The 18,212-nt window shown below is 50.5% G+C and overlaps 1 protein-coding gene across 3 annotated transcripts in view; it reads right to left on the bottom strand.

The window, feature by feature from the left end:
* The window catches only part of ASTN2 (astrotactin 2), a 326,379-nt gene that overhangs the window by 142,863 nt on the left and 165,304 nt on the right, over positions 1-18,212 (bottom strand). For all 3 annotated transcript variants that reach the window (XM_027650010.1, XM_027650009.1, XM_027650011.1), the window contains exon 11: positions 8,176-8,326. In XM_027650010.1, coding sequence (XP_027505811.1) covers positions 8,176-8,326 — 151 coding nt within the window. The remainder of the gene's footprint in view (positions 1-8,175; positions 8,327-18,212) is intronic.

Raw genomic sequence — 18,212 nt, 5'->3', positions numbered from 1 at the left:
ATGGATGTGCTGAATAAGAAGTGCTATTTTTATCTGAGTTTTCTTGGAGAAACATGCTTTTTTCCCTTTTAAATGACATCTCCAAGGTGACATGGAGTGGCAGATCTGGCAGGACCTGCTGCCACATGCCTGCAGCCGCCCCTGGGAATACACCAGATCCAGCCTCACAGCTACACAGGGCTGTGGTCTGGAATGACATGGGATACCTGTGCCCATCGCTGCCACTCCCTTACAGCATGTGGCACCACGTGGCCTCTTGCCACCAGGACTGGGCTCCTCTGCCCACCACCACTGTCCTCAGCACGGCCAGAACAAACACGACAGGAGGAGGATCATCTTCAGGAAAGAATGCAAGCACATGACAGAACCTGTACAAGGTTGTGCCTTAGGAAAATAAATATCTGGACAAGACCATGCTCATGTTAGATAGAAAAAAAGAGCCTTTGCTCACTTTCTCGTTTATAAAGCTCATTAGCAGCGAGACAGGCGAGGGGGTCACTGGAAGTAAAATCATTACTGACACAGATCCCCCAGATGAGAGCACACCAGCTCTCCATCTGAGCTGCCTGCCAGAGCTGCTCAGCTCAGCTCCTCGCTTCCATTATTAAGTTTAAAAAAACAGAATATTTAATAAAGTGTTTCTGTAGAGAGTAAACTGCCCTTTTTGTTATTCCACTCTGTTTTCTCAACAACAGCAGCCTTCTTGTCAGAAACTTCTGTGCCGGGGTGCTGGAGGTGATGCTCTGGGCACAGATGAATCTTAATCCCCCCTGGCCCTTAAGAATTACCCAGAGAAGCTGCCACCAAACCCTGCTCCCAGGTACCACACGGTCACGCCTGGATGCATCCAGAGGTGAAATCCAGGACTCCAGCCCCGTGCAGCCACAGCACCGCCAGCCTGAGGCTGCACAAACGGCTGGTGGCCCAGTGCCACAGAGCACCAAGTGCCATGTCCAAACGCCCTAATGACCCCCTTTGTGCCAAGGCATCCTCGCTCCTCACCGAGGAACCTCCTCAGCGTGAGACAAAAACATTAATCCGAGGCACTGCCGAGGTACAACCGAGTGCCAGCATTTTAATGAGCTCCCGACTATGCACTGGCATGTATTTATTTGCTTGTTGGTGCTCAGAAATGATACAAGTGCAGTAAACCCCTCTCTGTCCATCTCAGCATATTCTGTGAGATATATTTATATATGTATTTGGACAATTCTAGCTTATTCTGCCTTCACTTTCTTGGCCCAGGAGGCCCCCAGCAAGCAATACTCCTCAGCAGCAGCAGGACAGAGCATGGCTATAAACTGCCCAGTCTCTGTGGGTGAGATTTATCCCTCCTCTCCCCATATTTTGATCAAATGTGGCCAAAAGCTGGTTGCTAAAGCACTCTCCAGTGCTACTCCTGCCTCGCCTCCTCGGGGCAGCGTTGTCCTTGCCACCCCCAGCTGTGAGAGATCCCTTCCAACACCCCACTGTGGGGGAACGTCCTTCCCAGAGGGAAACATTACAACAGTTTTCTGAAATAGCAGTCATTATCTTCCCACTCTTCCCCTCCCCCCCCCTCCTTTTCCCCTGCTTCTTTTTCCCTTTAAAGATCATCAATCATTATTTTAGCCTTAGAAAAATCAAACCCATCTGTCTTCCAGGCTCCTGAGCACACGCTGAGATGGCTCGTGTTCCTCAGCCTGGTCCTCCTGTGACAGAGGGATGGGGGATCTGTGGAGGAGACCAAAGCTCTGGGCAATGAGGCAGCATCTCCTTGCCTCTGGCCACCACACAGCTCCCAGGGACCCTTCTGGGGAAGTCCCTGTGTGTATGTCTGCATCTCAGTTCTGAGTAGGATGGATTTGTTTGAAGCAGCTGGTGGGATGCAATGCACACAGATAGAAGTGTTCAGATCTCCTGGAGCAAGGAAATCAGGCCAATGGAAACCCTCCCAGAAGTCACCAACTCCTGATTTTGAGGTGTTCTGGCATCTCCTCGCCATTGGGACATTTCCCTTCCTAGCCACAGCAGAGGCTGACATCTCCAAAGATCTCCAGGAAACGAGAAATACAACCCCTGCCCCATCTGACATCCAGGGTACAGCCCAGCCACAACACTACACGCCAAATCCTATAACCTGACCCAATCCCAAAGTCCCAACCCAGCTGCGACCACAACACACGAAGCACCCCAGTCTGCTGGGGAGCAGAGGGACAAGGGCTGGTGCCAGCCAAGCCCTCAAGAATGCCTCTGAAAAAGCCAACACTGGAGAAAACAAGGCTTTTATCACCCAAAGCACTTCTTCCCCATGCAGGCAGAGACTTCCAGCCCAGCTTGCTGCTTCCTGAGCTATTCCACTTGCTTTTAAATTCGACCACTCGCCCACATGGTGCAAACCCCCTTTGCAGCACTGAAAGCAAAGGTAGGCGGGTGGTGGCTCCCACCTGCTGCCAGTACCAACCCCAACAGCCTCTGCCACCCCTTCCTCCTCTCCCCTCCTCAAATCCCATTTTAAACACAGGTTTTTTTACCTGGATGATTGAGATAAATCCAAAACCACAGGCTCCTTGGAGGGGGGCTTGCTGTTGAGCTCAGGGGGCTTCTGCTTCCAAGCACAACGTGCATAAGGAATCTCTCCTGCTCCAGGGAGCCAGGAAAAATTTTAAAAGGATTAGAAGAGACTGGTTTCCTCCTCATCTCTCTCCCTGGTGTGTGCATCTCTGCCATAATTAGCTAGGTGCCTCACAAGGCAGGGACGAATGAGTTTTTATTTTTCCATGAACAATTGTCTGTCAGAAAAATGCAGATTTGATGAAGCTTAAGTGCTTTGTGGGAATCCATCAATTACATCTCAAAACTCATTGGGAAATTAGGAGAGCATTTAATTTCGACAAGGTGGAAATGTTTTGGTTTCCATCGCCTAATTTTGTTTTTGTTTCAGGCTGTACACCGGGATAAAGCAATGTAAAACATAAAGCTCCAGATGATAATGTTGAAATTAAACGTTTCCCCCTCCTTCATAGAAGGGAAATGTTTTGAACCAAAATATTCTGGAGTTTTCACGTATGTGAGGGATTTCTGCACAGCGTTTTGTTTTGGGCTGAAAGTGCCAAATGTGCCACTTCCCCACAACAAAAGTTCTCAGCATCACCCACATATTTTCAAAGCATCTCCCCATGGTCCTCAAGCCACCCCTGGGTGGAAGGCTGGAAGGAAGAGACCAGAGCAGCAGCACCTGTCCTGATCCTTCATTTCTAATCCCATTTCTCCCCAAAACAGTTACACTCCTAAATTAAGCCACTTCTCTGCCCTGCTCCTCAGCAGCTGAGGAACAGCCCAACATTCTGATGTGGAAGAGAGCAAGAGAAGGATTAGCTCCACACAGGCTGTGCTAAGGCTTATACACCTGTGTAGACTGTGCCAAATTTCTCTTCCTTCTGTGTCTAAAAAGGCTGGGACCAACACAGCACTGGTGTCACCCTGGGCCACAACTCCATTAAGTGACTCTCTGGTAGATGCTTTTCCTGCTGAGCCAGGCAAACTCCCTCCTGCCTGGCAGGCTGACCCCGTCACCATGGGAAGGAACAGCTCACATCGTCCTTGGAGGCAAACTATACTTTTTTTTCTCGCTCAAATTAGAAATAAATCTCTGCCAGAGGAACCTGAGCCTGTGAGAGAGGAGATCAGCAGGATTTCATATCTGTGCAGAACAGCAGCAGCCACCACCTGGACTGGGCAGACTCTCCTACTCTTGCTGGCACCTCTCCCAAGGTGGGATGGATCCTGGAGCACAGCAATGCTATGAGCCCTTCCACACCCACCTGCAACAGCCCTGGCCTCTGTGGCACTCTCATCTGACTTAAAGAACTAACTCACCAACATCTGCAGGCACCACAGATGTTGCAGAACCACCAGACCACACCACCTGTCCCAGAAAAGCCACTCATGCCACAAGGAAACAAGGGGCTAGTTCTGTCACTGCCTTGGCACAGGACCCTGAGCTGCCTTTCTCACCCCCAGCTGGGCAGCTCCTGCCCTCCTGCTTCTCCAGGTCATCCTCACAGTGATGAGACCCCATCCTGAGAGGCACCACGGGGCTCAGACACACACCTTCCCTGCACACCTGTAGATGCTGCTGCCTCCTCCCACAGTGATGCCGAGGACACCCAACGTGCACCAGGAGAGAACCGACCACCTCCTCGCCCAGCTCATGTGCTAAAGCCAAAGCTTCCTTTCCTTGGGGAAAAAAAATCCTTCAGCCCTCTTATTTTCCTGGGGCTGCAATCCTGCCTTTCCAGGCTTATAAATGCACAAGGCAATGGGGCAGGAGATGCAAGTGACCCCCCCTCCTCTTTGGGTGGACAAGAAGACTGGCACCAGTGAGCAAAACCGAGCTGAGAGACAGGTGGGGAAACCCTGAATTTAAGCCATGATGCAGGTGTTTCCTTCAGTCTCTCAGGGCCAATTCTCAGGTTTTCATCTCAAATTACAAATCACCAACACCTGAGTGTCAAGCACTTCCCCTCCTTCTGCATCCTCCCTGGGGGCTGCGCAGCTACCACCGTGCCAGTAAAAGGGATCAACAACACACAGTCCTTTACAGGCAACAGTCTCACTTATTCCTCCAGCACAGTTTCTCCTGGTTTGCTGTGATCCCTGCAAGACTGTATGGAACAGACGCCGGACTTGCAGAGCTACCAGATTCAGAGAAGCTCACTGGGATTTTATTTTCTTGGGCAATGCCCGTAGCTTCCACAGATCCAACAGCAATTCTAGGGTGCAACAAGGAAAAGGAGCATGGAAATAGGTCTTCTAGAGCTTGGGGATTGTTTGGTTATGTTAGGGCTCAATGGCAAGGCTCCAGTTAGTGATGCCAAGGTCTTACCAAGGTTACAACTCATACTTCAGCAACCTGGTCTAGTGGGTGGCATCCCCGCCCATGGTATGTATGGGGGTTAGAAATAAATGATCTTTAAAGTCCCTTCCAATCCAAACTATTCAATGATTCTATGATTTAAATGACCCAAATAAAAGGCCTCCGACAAGAAAAGAACTGCAGAAACCCCTTATGCACTCATGCCATCTACTGGGTACACGTAAAACTAACAGAAAACCATGAGATGAGGGCGGAAAACAGTCCCATGGGAAGTGGAGGATGGCAGCAGGGGAGCTGCCACCCTTCCCAGTGGGGACCTCCCTGGAGAGCCTGTGGGGTCTTCCAGGTGACACCTCGAACGCAGGATTTTAAGTGAGCAAAGCAACGTCCTGCTTTCTCCTTCCTCAGCCCAAGGAGACTTTGCTCAGCCAGATGAGCTGTGAGCAATCCGCCCTCGACATTTCAACCGAGACCTTTTAAGACCAAACAATTAGGTAATGGCAGAGCCCACGCCACTAAAAACCCGGAGATAAATGCATCCCAGTCCTCGCAGAATTACTGGAAGCTGTATTAAGGGCATGAAGGAACTGGTAACAGATGATGATTATATATAAAAGGAGTAAGAAATCTTGGAGATTTGTGCTGCTCCCTGGTTGAGCCGCTCGGCTCCAGCTCTGTGGTGTATTAATTGCTTACAAGGCTGCACGTATATTTTATGCTTAGTACCTGCCTGGAACATTTGTTGGATTTAGCCTTGATTGATGAACCACTGATTATATACTTCTGTGGTCCTCAGCAAATTAATAAACTGTTGACTGGTAAAGATTAACAACATGTCATGATTTGTGAAACTGCGTCCAGAGTAAAGCTGGAGCAGACCTAGTGCTAAAATTAGTACGCAAATGCTCCCTGAACTCTATAAAAAGGGGAGAGCTTAATTAAATTACATCCCAATATTGCCCATAGCACTTACCAAATTGGCAAATTGAGTTCACAGAAGTTCAGCTTCAAAACTAACTGACATCCCTGCAAATTTGCAGCACATGACCCCACCCCTGCTTGCACTGGAAGCCGTGAGTGGGACTGGGATGAGGAGGGGATGTATCACCCAGTGCAGGAACAGTGGAGAAGGTGCCACAATCTCACAGGCCAGGGCTGCAGTGAGCTCTGAGACTCCAGTCCCATCCCCTGAAACCTCACTCAGTGCCCTGACCATGACCCAGGGCTGGGGGCAGCGCTGCCAGCTTTTCCCTGGACAACAGCCATGGAGCACAGTCAGAAACACAGGACAGTGCTCTCCAGGCCTTTGCTCTTTGCTGGGGGACCTACAAGCAGGTGATGAGTGTAAAATATTGCACTGGCTTGGGAGAGCTGGATGGAGCACTGTGCCCCTGTGTCAGTCTGATGGGAAGCAGGGAGACAGGGAATGGAGGTGGGATGCAGCAGCCATCCCCACCCTCCCTCTGGGCTGCTCAGCTCTGCTGTCCTCAAGCTGAGACTGGAGAGCTGGGGGGGTTTACTCCATGACTGGGAGCTGTAGAAAAGGGCAGAGCAGCCTCATCCTCCTGCAGTAGGGAGGAAAAGGGGTAAAGAGTAAAGTGGGGAGAGATAGGAATCTCCACAGCCATTTCCTGTCCCCATGGGATGCACGGACCCAAGAGCCTGGTGTGATGTGTAGGATGGGGGTTCCTGTGGTCCCTGTGTGTAACCTCCCACCTACAGCTTCCAGAGAGTGGATACACTCCAGGAGAATGCTCCTGCTGCTCCTCTTTTCTCCCTGCAGTGTACACAGTCCATTCCCTTTGCACACAGCCTCAAGTCAGGCATTACAGTGGGGGGATATTTTCCTGGAGTGACACAGTTTTTCCATTTCTGCCTCTCTGCATGCCAGCATGGAGAGCACTAGGTCTGTAATTTATTGACAATTTTTATCTTAATATATCCTGACTTTTTAAAAGAGGCATCTCTTCCCAGCAGCACAGGGTGATCAGAGCCCCAATTGCTTCTGACAGTGCCTGGGAAGCACGCTGGCGTTCAGAGCAACACAAAAAAGGGGGGAAAACGCCCCAAAAAACATAACAACAATGGGAAAAGAAAAGAGGAAAGGGAGAGGAGCTGGAAGGGGGAGATGGCACCAGGCATTGCTGGTGACACATCAGGCTGTCGTGCTAAATGGCCTTAACAAGCAACCGGAGAAGGGGATAATGAAAACGCCTCCCCCCGGGACAGCACGGCTCCAGCCTGACCTTTCCCAGCTGCCGTGTACAAACATCTTCAATAAATAAAGAGACACTTAACTCCTGCCTCTGCTGAGATGGGAGGGATGGGGCGAGGGGGCTCTGCCTGCAGTGAGACAAGGGAAAGGGACAGAGGGTTTTTGGGGGGCTTTGGAGCAGCAGGCACGTGTTTGAGGGGCTGGCAGGGCGGGTGACAGCTCTTGACCTCCTTGAGGGTCACCACTGCTGCCTGGCAGGCAGACTCCTACAACAGACAGAGGAAAAGGGATGCTCCAGGTTTCCCCCACTTCCCAAGGCTCTGCCCTGTGTCTCTGTGTCACACCAGACTCACACAAAGCTTCACTCACAGGGAAGAGGTGACTTTGCTGTCAAGATGAGATGGGATAGAGCTGGGCAAGGTGCTGAGCTCTGCTGCTCCCACCTGGAAGCACAGCAAAACCCCTCTGTGTAAGCGTGGCTGGGAACACCTCCTACCTCCCTGGAGGTGTTCAAGGCCAGGTTGGACAGGGCTCTGAGAAACCTGGTCTAGTGGAAGATGTCCCTGCCCATAGTAGGGGGTTGTAACAAGAAGATTTTTAAGGTCCCTTCCAACCCAAACCATTCTAGGATTCTATGACTCAGAGTCTCTGCTCAAAACTAATGGTTTAGGCTCTAGGAGGTCTTCTGGAGGGAGGACTGCAAAACCTGGGACTCAGTAGATTGTCTGGCAAGACATGAGCATGTTCAGAAACAAATCAAAACTCTGAGGGTGTCAGAGAGGTCCCGAGAGGAGAGAATGGGGGGATGGATGCTTCATCTTTCTTCCCCACTGGGAAGTACAAGGCAGGAGAAGAAGCAAGACAGCTTCCCACCTATGCTTGTAGACAAGCAGGAAAACAACCATCAGCCTCAAGGATTTTCATCTGAAGCCCCTGGGCTGCTTCCCTGAGGTTCCAAAGGGATTTGTGATTCACTGTGAAGTCCCCAGCGGTGGGGGAAGTCCACCAACAGCACACACATCCCTCTGGCTACATCCCCGAAAGGGAGCAGGTCGTATCCCCCTCTGGCTTGTCCCTGGGGCCCAGTAGGCTCAGTACCTACCACACAGCCCGTGGAGTCCACCTTGCGATCCGAAACACACTTGAAGTTGCGGGTGCAGCCGCCGTTGTTGCGGGAACAGTCCCGGACCGGCCCGAAGGAGGAGAGCAAGTCATTGATGGTTTCGAAGTAGGTGGACAGCATCGCTTCTTCCCTTGGAGAGAAAAGGCACCATTAGGGCTGGCAGGGAGCTGGAGCACATGGCAGGGGAGCGGCTCTGGCAAAATCCCGGCGCTTTGATTAGTGAAACCGAGCCAAAGGAAGCTTCCCAAGAAAATCGGGGCTTTGTGATGATAATATATAATAAATTTGCTACGTAACTCTGACATTCTTCATAGAGTCAACCAGTTATGGGGTTTCAAGGATACTATCTATCAGTTTTATGCAAACTAGCAACTAGGAGACACTTTATTAGTAGGCTGGGGCTGTATGTGAATCCAGCCCTACACTAGACAACAGCAAATCCAAACCCATAAAACTCTTCCTGAGCTGGGCCAAGCTTCCCTAAAGCATCCAAACCCCATCCATCATCCAGGGACACTGTGAAAGCTGGAAAGGCACATGAAACTTGGCTTCATGTGTGCTGGGATGTGGATGTGGAGGCTCATCCCCGTGCTTTGCTCCAGGGGATGAAGGGCACAGCTCTGCTGCTCTGCTCCAGCCCATGATGTGCAAAGCCCCAGACACTGCCATGCCATGACACCCCTCTCTTAAGCAAGCAGGAAGCATAAGTGCCTAGGAATAATTCCATGGCCATGTGAAGCCTTGGGAAGCTCCCAGCCCTGCCTCTCCGAGCTGCACACACAGCAGATTTTGTCTGTGACAAAGCATTCAGGCACTTCGCCTTCTGCTGGGTTCCTGCAAAAGGAACACAGATGCTTGTCAAGAGCTTTAAGCATCTCCAAGATATTTTTCATCTTCAAAGCACAGTTTATATATTAACCAATACCTACAACCCATCCTGGGCAACAGACCCTGTCACCCTCTCACTGACAGGAGAGAGACAAAGTGATGTACCCAAGGTCACAGAACAAGTCACTGATGGTGACAGACTTGACCTGCACAGGCTGTTTATTAGATCTTTACACACAGGAGGCTGCAAATAAACACTGACCCCTCTGACCTTAAAATACTCCCCGAGGCAACGCTGGGAGTCACAGGGTGGTTTATTCCCCTTGAGCATCTCCCCTGCTCACCCATCAGCACAATGACTCAATGCCCAGCGCTGCTAATCTCCTATTTCTTTTTTTTTTTTTTGGGGGGGGGGCTTAATTTGAAAACCGTCTGCTTGGCAATGAAACAGCGCTGGAGGAATATTCATCAGCCCTCGAGGGCTGTCTGGAAGCAGCCCTGTGTTATCTATCAGCAGAGGGCCCCTGAGCTCACCCACCGTCACACTCACGCACACAGCCCTGCCAACACAGAACGCTCAGAAAAATCATGAGTCAGGCATTAAAAAAGAATATAATGAAATTGGCACCAAAATGATGAGATTTTAAAAATAAATCAATTGCTGGGTGGGTTTGTTGCTTGTTGTTGGGGTTTTTTTCCCCCCTTCCCTAAACGTGCCTTCTGCTTTCTGCTTTTTTTGGAGCCTTTAGGGTATAAGTGAGGTTTTCGCTGCAAGCTTGAGGGCTGGAAACTCCTCAGAGAGCAAACCCAAAGAAATAAAGCCCTAACGCAGTACTGACGTCATGATTTTGCAGATTCCGGATTTCAAGGGAATCACAGGATTCCAGAAGTTGGGACTTTCAACAAGGAAAATGCCATAAAACCAGCAAGAAACAGTAAATTGGCACGTCCCCGTTTGGAAGGAGGGAGTGGGCAGCTTCTCCCCTGCCATGGGTCAGGTTGGAGTTACCCCAGCATCGGGGTAGCTCTGTGCCCACCACGGTGCCACCGGCTGCATCACTGCAAATTCACGTCTGTGCTGCCCACTCTCACCCCAATTAATGCTTCCCAATTAACTTTTCCCTCCTAATGATCGTGCTTCTGATATTCCCCCTCTCTTGGCCCATCTCCTAGATTTTCCAGCATATTTGGAGCTGAATCTCCCTCTGTCCTTTCTTGGTCATGTTTCAAATATCTTTAGAGGCCGTTTTCTATTAGCACTCTGTTCCCACCAGGATCTGCAGTTCCTCTAAAGTGAGGGAGTGAGAAAGGCAGAATATATTAGATCAGGGCACACATTTCTGCTGGAGAGATGGGGGGGGAGGAAGGGCATATTATTTACTAACAAAAAACACTGTTTATTAATGCAGGGGAAAACTATTTTTAAAAAACCCAAACCAACAAACCATGACAACTCCTCCACCACCCTCCCTGAAAGCTCAGCCCCCATCTGGCTCTCTCAAGGGGTCTCTCATCGTGGGTGGACTGCGAGGAGAACCGTGCTCCCACCCTCCCTCCATTTGGCCACAAAACAGCCCTCCTGCAGCTCCCATGTCCTTGGAGGGAGAAGGTGAGGAGCTACAGCTGCTTTGGGTGGTGGAAAGGAGACCCTGGGCTGGGTCCTTTGGATGGGGTTGTTCCCAAGAGCCGCAGTGCTGCCAGGAGACGCCGGCTCACCCCGCACTGTGCTGTGCTCCCAGGTTGGGGCTGCCAGGGGCAGCTCATCGTGCTTTAATTAAAATTTGGAAGCACAAACCGACCTTCTGCCCTCGGGAGGGCTGAGGATGAGAACAGGAAACCCGTTCTCCGAAATCACGGCTGGCATAATGGATGACCCCCAACAAAGCACGGGCAGGGGCTGCCGAGCCACAATGAGCCATTAAGAGTATTAAAATATTAACCTCACTGGATGGTTGGACAGCAGAGCCAGAGGGAAGTGTTCGAGTGTCACCTGTGAGAGGAGTGGGGTGACGGCACTGGTGGCAGATGGAGGGAGGTTGATCAGCAGGACTGTTTCCGTAGTGGCTGTCGTTGGATTAAAGGAGCATCACATCAACACAGAGCCCTGACAGGGCAATGTCAGCACATGAGAGGCTTGCTCCGAGCATCTGGGAGCAAACTTTGCTTTTCTCTGCCTCTGGAGAGGCTGCAGGATGAAGGCCCACTGCAGGCAGGTGCTGTCAAGCCCTTGGTACTGTACCCTCAGAGGCTCCTTTTAATTTTGGGAGTGAAGTACAATCATTAATTACCCGCCTCCCGCAGCGACACGTGGCTCAGAGCAGATGACTTTCCACCCGTGCAGCTCCGGCAGTGACCCCTGCCTGTCCCTCCCTGCCTGCTGTATGGGACTCCTCAAATCCCAGAGCCAGCCCTGGAGAGAAGGCAGTGCTGACAAGGCAGGGGACACTTGAGGAGCAGTGGCAGCATCTGGCCACCACTGCACGGAGCCCGCTGGGGACAGCCATCCCCACCACGGCCTGGGTGCCAGATCAGACCAGCCCTGATGGATGAATCACTTTCCCTGCAGCAACAAGCTGCCTGCAAAAGAACAGCTCTTTCCTCTTGTTCTCCATCTATCCGTGTTGGATTTCACTGACTAAGCCCCAGATCTGTTCTGACAGGGCAGGAGGGAGAAGATGAGCTCTGCAGTCCCTCTGTGCCTGGAGCACACCACAGAGGCAGGGGAAGCTGCTGGTGGCCCCAGCTGGACCCAGGTGTCAAAACTACAGGGAGCAGGCAGAGCTCAGCACCTGGTGCACTGAGAGGATGGGGCAACTCCTCATCACCCTGAAGGAGATGTCAGGTCCTGCCAAAAAAGGCATTTTGGAGTGAGTGACCTAATTTCTGATGCCAGACATGCACATCTATGAACATACGCATATTCTCTTTAACTCTCCAGCCCTCCCAAAGATGCACACAGACACCCAAATGATAGTTATAAATGAAACACACTGCCCTCCACACCAGAACCCACTGATTACACACCCAGCATCAGTAAACTCCAATTTTCTACCAACTTCTCATGCCACAAATGTGCAGCATGGTGCAGCACAGCAGGGTTCCCTTCCTGACCCTGCACAGCTGCAGACCATGGCACCAATCCTCACCCAGCCCTGTGCCACCTCCCATCACCCACACTTGCCTTGATTCTCTCAAAAACACTTTTCTCCACCCTCCCTCTTTGTTCCAGGTCTCATTAATGAAGCACATTCACTGAAAAATTCCACCGGGGGTTATTTATTCATGAAATACCAACACCATGCAATTCTCAAAGCCTCCAAAGCACTCATCTCAGAGTAAGCTCCGGAGCTTTGCAGTGGCTCTTCTCTCCAGCTCATTCTGAAGGGGATTAGTGGGTGTTATCCAACTTTACTGCCCCTTTTTATTGCCTGCTAATGGTTAAAGGCTTCAGTGTCTTACAAAGTTCACCATCGCTGAGGACACAGAAAAGGATGTGAGCTGGGGACTAAGCCAGTGCCATCTGCTCCTTGAGCTGGGTTTGGAGAGGGATCAGAGTGGGAGTTTGAGTTCATGAGTTTCTAGAGACAAGGCCCACGAGCAGCAAAAGGGCATGATGCTCTTCCACCTGCAGAGACTTCAGCTACTACAGAGCCACCCCTTCCTCAGGGGGTTTCCCCTCTCAGGACCCCCTGTGTCTCACAAACAGTAATTTATACCCACAGCTTCTGTACACTGGGGATTATTTTCCTCACATTTAACAAAGGCGACCAAGGCAAAAAGAGCTCAAGATGAAAACTGCTCACTGCTGCTGTATGGCCAACTGGAGATGGTTTCCAAGTTATTTTTAGTGCTTCCCACACTCACACAACAATTCCAGTTGGGTCTGACTGCACCACAGGCTCAGATGTTCTATACTGTGGGGCCACCCAGTAAACACCCAGATTATGATGAACGAGCAATAAATGATCACCTGAGAAAAGGGGTCCCCAATTTAAATGCAACAGATTATGCTTTTTTCCTGGGATTTAAACCCTTTTCATTTTTATTCTGCCTGCAGCAAGAGACCATTCTCTCTACAGCCCTGTCCTGCCCCCACTACACCATTTGATCATCGAATCACAGAATGGTTTGGGTTGGAAGGGGCTTTATAAATCATCTCATTCCACCCTCTGCCATGGGCAGGGACACCTTCTGCTAGACCAGGCTGCTCCAAGCCCCATCCAACCTGGACTTGAGCACTTCCAGGGATGGGGCAGCCACAGCTTCCCTGGGCATCCTGTGCCAGGGCCTCGCCACCCTCACAGGGAAGAATTTCTTCCTAATATCCACATCTGTGGTGAATACAGCAACCATCTCCCGCAGCATTGAACCATGAACCAAGCAAGTCCATCCTCACACTGACCAAGCTGGGATGCTCTGGAAAGGTTAATCTCCAGCCCCAGCACTGAAGAACCTCATGAGGTGGTGGCAGCTGCTTATTAGGGGATTTCACAGTCTGAAACTTTGGCTTGGAAACTGAAGCTCCCATCTTCAGCCAGCCTTCCCAGCACAGCCCCTGCAGATGAGTGTGTGTGCAGCAGATTTATTATTTTATGACGGAAAAAAAAGTGATTTTCTGCCCAGTACACCCACAGCCACTTTTCAGCCACTGTAATAGCGCTGGAAGGCTTCAAGAAAAACCATCATCCAGGTCCTCAACTGGGAGAAATCATCCTCACTTGAGTGACACTGGAGAAGGCATTTCAACGGAGCTACGCTGACATTCCACAGCTGATGAGCTGCTTGCTACAAATTTTCCGGGTAGTCTCACTTCTTGTGGCAGTACTATCATAAACACTTGCAAAAACGCTCTCCCAAAAAACCTTGAGGTTGAAAGTGTGAAAAATTCCCTACCAAGCTTCAGTAATTTGCTGGAGGTTCAATAAAACCATCACTCCGCCAGAGCGTTTTGAAGCTCATCTCGGCAACCAGAAGGGCCAGGAATTTAATTACAGCAAAGCAAAGCAAAAACAAGCTCACTGAAATAAAAGCCAGCACATCCCAAGGGATGCTGAGGTTCACCAGGACCACCCCTCTACCCTTTTGCAGCCCCCTCAGAGCCAGCACAGCTCTGCCATGCGAAGGATCAGGATGTCACGGATGAGTTAAACAAGACAGTGTTAATTCTGAGCATTTTCTCATGTTACAGGGAAGATTGTGATTGTGGCTTCAACCCTGCACGAGCCAAAGGAAATGCAGGCGGTGCTGGCTCAGTCTCCCAGGCAACCTCAGTGCCAGGAGGGTTAGGAAAAAGCACATGAGCCTCAACAGGGATGGCAAAGCACGGCCAGTAAAGCGTGCTGGAAATTACATGTGTCAGCACCCGCTTCACCGTGGCTTGTAATCAACCCCAGGTTCAGCAGGTTGCATTTCCTTCAACAGCAAAATGCAGCATGGGAAGGGATGGGATGGTCCAGGGGTTTGGAGCACAGCAAGTGCTCTCAGTGGGACAGAAATCCCACACTTAACACCTGGGGACACCAGCCGGGAGGAGAAACAGCACTGCCAAGCATCATGTCCCACCTGCCCACCCCAGAAGCTGCGAGGGGCATTGCAAAGCTGGTGAGACACCAAGGCCCACCAGGCATCCCACAAACAGAGCCACGGCCACACAGCACAGGTACTCACTGGCCTGTGCATACAGAAAAGGTGTCATAAAGGAAATTACAAAGGTTGCAATGTCACATACTCAAAACTTAAGAAAATGTGAGAATTAAGGTAGCCAGGGTAACCTGGTAATTATGCCTTTGATGAAGGTGTTGACTCCAAGACCACATACAAGAGGGTTATCCAAAGGATTTTTCTCTCCCCAAATGCCAAAGGTGATGGTGCCAGGCTGTAGCCAGGTCCCTCTGGATGCCTGCAACAGTCCAGAGCTCAGTTTAGGCATCCCAAAACCCACCAGGTACCTACAAACATCTGCAGCTTCTCAACCCCCTACAAACAACTTCATTTGCAGCTTCTCAGCATCTTGTTTTCTCTTCCTGGGAGGACACATAGCTCCTACTTTATTGTACTCTATCCAGGCGCTGTTCTGCATGCACAATTACTCAGCTCCTCACGGCTTGCTTACGCTTTGCTCAACTCCAAGAAGCAGCAGTATTTCATGACAAATAAAGTGATTAAGTTCCCAATCTCCCTGTTATCATCCCCATTTTACAGACGGGGAGCCAAGGCACAGGCACGGTGATGTAAAAAACATCCACTACCTCACATGCACCAAATCTGAGACGCTTAGACGTGATTTTTCAGAGTGCTTAGCATTAAATGACACTTTCCCTGCTCAAAGCACAGCTCTACATTGACTTCGCTCCAAGTTTTTACAGCTTCACATTAATGCAGATCATTCCCAGAGCAGGTTCATCGTCTGTGCTGAGCGAGGCAAAGGTGAAAAACTCGGATGTGATCGTGCCATTAAAGATGATTCCATAATGCATATGCACAGAGGGGCTGCCTGAAGGCTGCACAGCAAACCCACCCTGGCACCTCCCAGCTCGGGAGTTTTGCAAAACTTGATAACGTTTGCAAAAGAGGAGCCTAACGGGGGTTTTATTCTGGGCAGGGAGGAAGGGGAAGGTGTTCAGTGTGGAAAAAGAGGACATCTTGCAGCTGCAGGACGCAGCATCACTCAGCCTTTGGTGGGCAGAGCTTTCCCTGGGGCAAAATCACTCCCACCTGCCTGCTCACTGCTCTCTCCCCATCTTGTCCCAGTGCAGCCCTTTCTTCTCCCTTATTCTCCCCATTCCCTTTCCCTGCCAGGCCCAAACTCTTTTTGTTTTTGGCCAGCTGCTGTCTCCCTCACCAGTGCTTCAGAGCAGGGATGTTCATCCGTGCTTGGGCACGGACAATCGCTGCCGGCTCTCGCTGCTACAATCAAACGACTTCACGCTGTGTGCAGCCATTCAAGTTTTTCAAAAGCACTTTGGAGTCGGCCAAATTAAGGTGGTTCTCTGCCCGTAAAAGAGAGAGACCCTCCGCAAAACGTCTGCCTCAATCCCCTGCAAGAGTTTTGCCTGGGGGAGAAAAAGAAATCTTAGAAAAACAAGCACTGAAGCAAAAGCCCAGACAGAAGGTCTGAGATCTCTCATCCTAAATTATTAAAGGCTGAAAACATCGTGAGATGGGTCAGACCACCCCAGTACCAGACAGTGATTGCAGCCCTTGTCTGGGCTGGTTCAAACACAACATAGAGTCACATAGATTTTCTGTGGCTGGAAGAATACGCTAAAAAATAGCAATAAAATGCCATGAACCTCACTGCTGTGATGAGCTCTGGGCATCTCCTCATCATCACACCTGTACCCGCTCCCAGCACGGACACAATCACACGTCAGAGGGGAATGGAGCATCCACCCACCTTCCCCTGGTCTTTGCCCTTCCAAGTAATCAGCCACCAGCAAAACAAGATTTCAGGTCCTGCTTGTTCAGCATCCCAAAGAGATGAGCTGAAGGGTTTTCCCATTTAAAACAGATATATAATCTAGCCTAAATGAAAGTTTGGCTGTGGCAGTTTCCATCTCTCCACGCTACTTTCCTGGCCTAGAAATTGGGAATTCTTTTGCTGGTGGGAACTCGGAGGGGACAGAGGGGAGGTGAAAGGACCCCAGACCATGTGCTGGCTCCATCCCCTGCTCCTGTGCCCTGTGGTTGCACAGTCCCCCAGCCCCACAGAAGCAGAGGTGTCCTACACTGCCCCATGGGTGCTGGGGACAGACCTGGTACGGGGTATGGCATGGGGGACTTTGGTCATCCCAAGAGTTTTGCAATGACAAGCTGGAAAATGCCAGCTTGGGGCTCAGACTTCACCCTCTGCTTAGGCACAAATGAGTCACTGGGGTTTTTCCTGCTCTTTTGCAGCCTTCCAGGGTATTTTGGGCAAGTTTTCCTTTCTAATCAGTTCTTTCAAATCTGACTTTGGAGCAATTCATGAGGATCACTTGGAAATGTTGGACTTTGCAGGCAGACTGGGAGAGGGAGGGGGTCACTCTTCAGTCCATTGTTTGCCTGTGCCCAGGCACCAGGACCAGCCACAGCCCATTCTCAACCCCTCTCACTGCCCAGCAACTGGGGGGTATCCAATGCACAAATAAAAGTGCCAAGATGTGGTGGTGATAAGCACTTCAGGAACACCGACAGAATTAGATCAGATAAATAGGAACCAGCCAGGGCTGCCGGATCAGATATCCATGCCCTGATTTTTCACAGATGTTCTATCGATCTGCTGGGAACAGACAGTGTTCCTGTCAGAGTTCCTTGGAAACTGGGTGCCATGGATCAGCCATCTCCACACAGGGATATGCACTGGGACTGCAGAGCCCGATGGGATGCTGGCTGCAGGCAGGACAGCCCAGGGAGGAAACAGCCCCTGCAGACCACTCAGCATCCTAACATAGCTCCAGGAGCAACCCCAGGCTCTGAAATAAAGCTCCATCCAGCTGAACTCCCCCCCCCCCCGAGAGCCACATTCCTGAGTGACCTTCACCAACCTCTCTGCATCCCAGGGATCACCAGATCCCAACCTGGGGAGCTGGGGATGTTGCTCCCAGCCGTGGTACTGGGGTGAGGAAGCATCCCATGCCATGGGAGTACTCCTGGCTTCACAGAGAGAGAGGTGAGAGGCCGTCAGAGAAGCAAAACTAGAGCTTTTTTGAGAAACAAACCCATGAGCTGTATTTTAGAAAACATCACACACCTGGGTCACTTACTAGGGATGCATTTATGCATATGTATACATATATGCATAGTTTTGCTGCTATATATAGCACCTTCCATCAGCAACACTCACTGGCTCCAAGAAAGCCAGGTGAATGTCCGCAGACAGAGGAACTGAGGCACAACCAGATTATTTACAGCTCATTTCCAGAAGTACTCTCTGAAGTTAGAATCCAATTAATTTTATACCTGGGGGGAGATTTGCATAGGGATTTTCCATCCATATGGGCAGGTTTTTCAAAAGGACTTGGCACTTCCCTAGGCACCCAATGCAGACTGTGTTTTCCAAGGTGCCCAGCATCCATTAGCAGCTCCTTGGAGTACAGCTGGATTTGTCACCAGGGCAGCACTCTCCTCTGTAAGCCAACAGTCACCAAGACCTTCTGAAGACACCACCTTCATGGGTCTGGTCTCCAAAGGTGAGGAACACCCAAATC

Source organism: Corapipo altera, unplaced genomic scaffold, assembly GCF_003945725.1.
Source record: "Corapipo altera isolate COAL_440 unplaced genomic scaffold, ASM394572v1 268, whole genome shotgun sequence".
NCBI classification, from domain to species: Eukaryota; Metazoa; Chordata; class Aves; order Passeriformes; family Pipridae; genus Corapipo; species Corapipo altera.
The sequence above is the reverse complement of the archived record's forward strand: the minus strand, read 5'-3'. Positions and strand labels throughout refer to the sequence as shown.